The 5,797-nt window shown below is 39.8% G+C and overlaps 1 protein-coding gene across 1 annotated transcript in view; it reads right to left on the bottom strand.

Moving 5' to 3' along the window:
• Nucleotides 1-2,728: 2,728 nt before the first annotated feature.
• The window catches only part of LOC137621226 (serine protease grass-like), a 17,110-nt gene continuing 14,041 nt past the window's right edge, over nt 2,729-5,797 (bottom strand). Inside the window, exons 12-13 of the mRNA XM_068351625.1 lie at nt 4,224-4,393; nt 2,729-3,036 (exon numbers count right to left, since the gene is read on the bottom strand). Coding sequence (XP_068207726.1) covers nt 2,848-3,036; nt 4,224-4,393 — 359 coding nt within the window. The 3' untranslated portion in view covers nt 2,729-2,847. The remainder of the gene's footprint in view (nt 3,037-4,223; nt 4,394-5,797) is intronic.

Below are 5,797 nucleotides of genomic sequence, written 5' to 3'. Positions count from 1 at the left end.
GACAAAGTACCTCGACCTGCCATGTGGGGTGTCCTCAAAAGATATGGCTGCCCACCCGATTTTGTCAAGCTGGTGCGTGCCCTCCATGCGGAATGGTTGGAGGAGTCTGCCACCAGAACTCTCTTTCAGGCCTATTCTCCATCAACGGCGGCCTGAAGCAGGGCTGTGTTCTGGCCACAACGTGTTTCTCGCTATACACCGCAGCAATGCTCAACGAGATTCCCCCAGACACACCCTCAGTCGACCTACGTTTCTGCATGGATGGAGGCATTTTCAACCTTGCTAGACTCCGCGCCAGAACCAAGACCACCTTGTGTGCAGTGCGAGAACTGCAATATGCTGACGACAATGCCACCCCAGGTCAGACGGCAGAGGACCAGCAGTCGTTAGCTGATGCATACAACTCTGCCTACGAACGTTTTGGGATGCAAGTCAACATGGACAAAACCAAGACCCTCGTCCAACATCCACCAGGACTGATGCTCCAGGACTGATGCTCCCAAACCTCAATACCACAGTGAATGACCAACCGTTAGAACAGGTGGACCAGTTCTCCTACCTAGGGAGCATCCTAACATCAGCTCCCACAAGCAAAGAGGACGTGGACAACAGGATCAGGGCAGCCCACTCCGCCTTTGGCCGACTCAACTGCCGCGTATTTAACAACCACACACTGACAATGACCACCAAAATAATGGTGTTCAGGGCAGTAGTCCTCTCCATGCTCCTGTATGCATGTGAAACATGGACGCTATATAGAAGCGATATTAAAAACCGAGAACGCTTCCAACAAATGAAACTGAGGCAGATCTTGAAAATTCCCTGGGAGAGCCACACCATCAACATTGAAGTCTTAGAACGTGCCTCGCTGACCAGCGTGGAGGCCACCATCATCCACCGCCGCCTCCGCTGGACAGGACACGTGCATAGGATGGATCCATCTAGGTTCCCAAAGAAGATATTCTACGGACAACTGACCCAGGGCACCAGACCACGAGGAGCCCCGAAAATGCGCTATAAAGATCAACTAAAGCGCACCCTGGCTCTAACTGACATCGATCCTTCCTCATGGGAAGAAACAGCCAGGGACAGGAAAACCTGGAGGAGTACAGTACACCATGGCACCGTGGACTTCGAGGAGAAGAGGAGACAAAATGAGGAGGCTAGGAGGAGAAGAAGGAGAGCGATTAGAACAGCCCCGCCCACCACCTACCCTCCCCTGTGAACACTGTCCGCGACTCTTCCACCACAGACTAGGACTTAACAGCCACATCAGACATAAGCACCCACCCCAAAGATAGGATGCTGATGGCTAACGACAGAACCCAATACTCGGACACGAGCGGGCGCCGACGACGATTATGATGGTGATGGCCGTTGCCAAAATACTACTTTATGTAACCTTACCCACTACCCGATTCAATAATGTATTATAGGCAACAGCTACTTTCTTTAATTAATCTTATATATGACTAGGTTAAGTAAAATTTGGAAATCAAATCGCCTGAAATTACACATAAAAATCAGACTATACATCAGTTTAGTGATATTTGTGTTACTGTGTGGACATGAGTCGTGGTATGACAATGAAACAATATCCAATAGATTTAGTAGATTTGAGAACAAAGCCCTCAGAAGGATGTTGGGAGTTAAACAGCAGGAAAGGATTAGAAATGAAACTATAAGAGAGATTACTCGAGTGCCATATGTGGATGGGATCATGGTGAGGGGTAAATAGAGATGGTTTAGGCATGTTTTTCGCACTCCCCAAGAGAGATTAGTTCACCAAACGTGAAACTGGGCTCCAAAAGGCTCTAGAAGAGTTGGAAGACCCCGGCCTACATGACTGAGAACTATGAAGCATGAAGTGGGTGATGATGAATCTGGAAGTATTGAATTAAAGGCTCAAGATAGAGACGACTGGTGAAATTTACTATCACTACCCCTAACACTACTAGCCTATAACTACTTCTACTACCACTACTACTAATACTAGTACCACTACCACTACTTCTAATATTACTAATGCTACTGCTCGTTAATGGAGGACATATCTCAACCCACTTCTATCCTAATCTTCCTGACTTGAGTTATCTATGTCTATGTACCGGGATATTTAGCTTTAAAATGAGGATATTATGCTAGTTTAAAATGAGGAAGATAACATTCTATTTTAAAGGCTGTTAGAAAAAAATATTCACGATGAGAAGCATGCACTTTTTAAACTACATGGCACGTTTTATTGCGTTATCGATAAGAGCCAGACACTGTAATTCAGCAATTTTGAAATGTAACTTTCTAATATAGAAAAGGTCAACTTCACAGAGACCATTAAATAGTAGTGCAAAGATACTTATTTCATGAATTTTTATTTCCAGCAAGGAAAAAGGTTTATTTTCTGTCCACCTCAATTCGTAGTATGAGTTATAAAGTTTCAATTTATGTAATTATAATCATAATAATAGAAATAACAACAACAACAACGAACAAGTATTTTTAAGAACCCAGTGATGAGTTGTTATAAGCAAAGGCGAGTTGATTACCCGAATTAAAGAAAATGAGATATCTGGCAACGTCTGCACAAAGACCTTTTTATTGCCTCATTTATAAGACTATGGCGTTATTTCTTTTACTGCAGTATGTATTGTCCATAGAACAACATTGTTGCTCTCTCATATAATTATGCCTTCTGGTAAATCAACTTTAGGTCATAGTCAATTACTTGCTTTATTGTAGAGTTGTCAGATCCTGGATATATATCACGTATAGTGATATACTTCCCTCTATGCTTTTCTCATTTCTTAACATAAGTTGTTTGTCATTCCTTTAAAAAAAAAATCCACTCATTTAAAGAAACGGAGCCAGATCACTTTTGAAAGCAACTGTTCTGATCCACGAAAGATAAGGCGTCATTTGGAGGTTCACAAACAGTCCAGGATCTCTCTGGGCATCACAGCTGAAGCTCTTGAACTCGATGCCAATTAAGACGTAGCGGTTTTGGGGGTCCAGGTAGACCAGAGCACCTGCAAAGTTACCCTGTAGGTTCGAATTTAAATTTCTATTAAAAATAAACTCCCAGAGAATATCAATTGGTTAAAAATTATATTTTCATGAATTCAGACATCATAAAGGGAATTGAAAATAAAATTTCTAGCAATATAGATTAATTGAGATTTGATTACTAATCACAAAACATTTTAATATACCAACGTTTGAAATAGTAAATTCTATAACCCAACGTATATTTTCAATTGTTCTAATTGTAATTAACCATTAAAAATCAACTTAAAACACAAGTTTAGCCACTAACTGAAATTTAGAATTACCATATATATGTTAAGTGGAGAAGTGAACTTATAATCTTACTTATGCTTAATGACATTGATCAAGGACATTATAAGGCCCCAAGAAAAAAATCTCTGAGCTTAAACTTGACAAGTTATCAAGTGCCAACTCTGAAACATCTCTGAGCTTAAACTTGACAGGATATCAAGTGCCAACTCTGAACCATCTCTGAGCTTAAACTTGACAACGTATCGTGTCAACTCTGAAAGATCTCCGAGCTTAAATTAGACAGTATATGAAGGGCTAACTTAGACTTGACAGAGCATCAAGTATCAAATCTAAAAGATCTCTGAACTTGAAATTTACAACATATCAAGTGTCAACTCTGAATGATCTCTGAGCTTAAAACTTGACAACATATCAAGTGTCAACTCTGAATGATCTCAGCTTAAAACTTGACAACATATCAAGTGTCAACTCTGAATGATCTCTGAGCTTAAAACTTGACAACATATCAAGTGTCAACGCTGAATGATCTCAGCTTAAAACTTGACAACATATCAAGTGTCAACTCTGAATGATCTCTGAGCTTAAAACTTGACAACACATCAAGTGACAACTCTGAATGATCTCTGAGCTTAAAACTTGACAACATATCAAGTGTCAACTTTGAAAGATCTCTGAGCTTAAAACTTGACAACATATCAAGTGTCAACTCTGAATGATCTCTGAGCTTAAACTTGACAACGTATCAAGTGTCAACTTTGAAAGATCTCTGAGCGTAGACTTGACAGAGTATCAAGTTTCAACTCTGAAATATCCCTGAGCTTAAACTTAACAGCATAAAGTATCAAGATTGAAAGATCTCCAAGCTTAAACTTGACATCACATCATGTAACGTTTTAGCTTCAACTTGTATTCCGCATTCCAATTCTTACCTGACATGCGAGTTGGTTCCCGTGAGGATCCCCTGCGCACAACGTGTCCTTCCCCATGCCGTTAGGAAACAAAAGATTATAGTCATCCTTTTGGGAGTAAATGTAATTGCATTTCTGTAACGGAGACACTCTTAGACCGATGCTGTAGAGGTGAGACAAGTAGACGCCATCTAATAGGGGAAAATAGAAAGAATATACATATAAAAGGCATTCTTACATAAATATATACATATTGTTTCAAGCGTTTCACTACAATGACGGCTAGTACAGTGGTAACATGTTTTTCCTAGCATTCGCAAGGCGGCAGATCGATCCCCACCCAGGATCATGAGTTTGAGCTGTTTACTAGGGAGGCCACTGCTGTGCCTGGGCACCACAGTGGGGGGTTGGGATTGCCTGGCTGACGTTCTGGTGAGCATCTCTTCTGATAGAACTGGAACTGAAACCCCTACAACTTTAACTTTATATACGTCGTAAGAAAATATTATTGCAGTGACCATGCATACGGTATATGGAAAAGCTTGCAGATTATAACTAATGTCTTTGGACCAACTATCGATTAATGTCAGTGCACACCAAGCGGCCTACTGTCACATTACTATACCGGTCTTAGGAGTATCCTTGTGGCTTCGGGTTGCACTCACTTTTTAGCCATCTACTGTTCTTCCATACCAACTTCCTATCTTCTATTTTGCTTTGCAACATCTTGATTTTTATTTCACGCGGGATGAGAGCCAATTGGTCTCCCAGGACCCCGTCACAGGACTTAAGGCCAAAATTCTATAATCCAATCCACTCTAACTAGGGCTTATATAATTCTGCGAATATAAATAGGCCTCTAAGTATTAAAAAGAGTGCATAGGAATAGATTAGGCATTATCCAGTTGTCTTACAAATGATATATATACATACATACATAAATATATATATATATATATATATATATATATATATATATATATATATATATATATATATTTATATATATATATATATATATATATAATCTGTAGCAAACTTTAGAATGAGAAATTATTTAGCATAGTGAAAGTTCAACAATGCCACATAAATTTCCGTAACTTTATTCCTTTTTAGATATTTGTAATGAAATAAAAAAAAAATCTATTCAGTACCATTGAAAATGGATTTATGGGAAAAGGGGTGTTTTCATTGTTAATTTTGAATAGGATATTAATTCATCTTATGAACCATGAAGAGAAGCGAATAAACGCTTATGCTGTTGTCTCTATTGCTAAGAAAGATTGCAGGGGTCCATACTGGGCTTCTAAACTCTCTTAAGACTTTACATCACTATAATGGCAACATTTAAGAAAGTGCCCAGCTTGGTCTTAACCACAATTTTTAATTAGACTACGGTATAAGATCACTTGATTGGCCATGTGGCCTCGAATAAGGCTACTTGGTCATGATGCTTTGAATGAGGCTTCTTACCCGTAGGACAAGAATAAAGGCACCCACCTGGCCATGAGGCCTCTAATAAGAACTTAATTGGTCATGTGGCTTCGATTAAGAACACTTACCTGGCCATGGGGCCTCAAATAACAGACCCACCT

The sequence above is a fragment of the Palaemon carinicauda genome, chromosome 27, assembly GCF_036898095.1.
Source record: "Palaemon carinicauda isolate YSFRI2023 chromosome 27, ASM3689809v2, whole genome shotgun sequence".
Taxonomy (NCBI): domain Eukaryota; kingdom Metazoa; phylum Arthropoda; class Malacostraca; order Decapoda; family Palaemonidae; genus Palaemon; species Palaemon carinicauda.
This window is presented reverse-complemented; position numbering and strand designations above follow the sequence as displayed.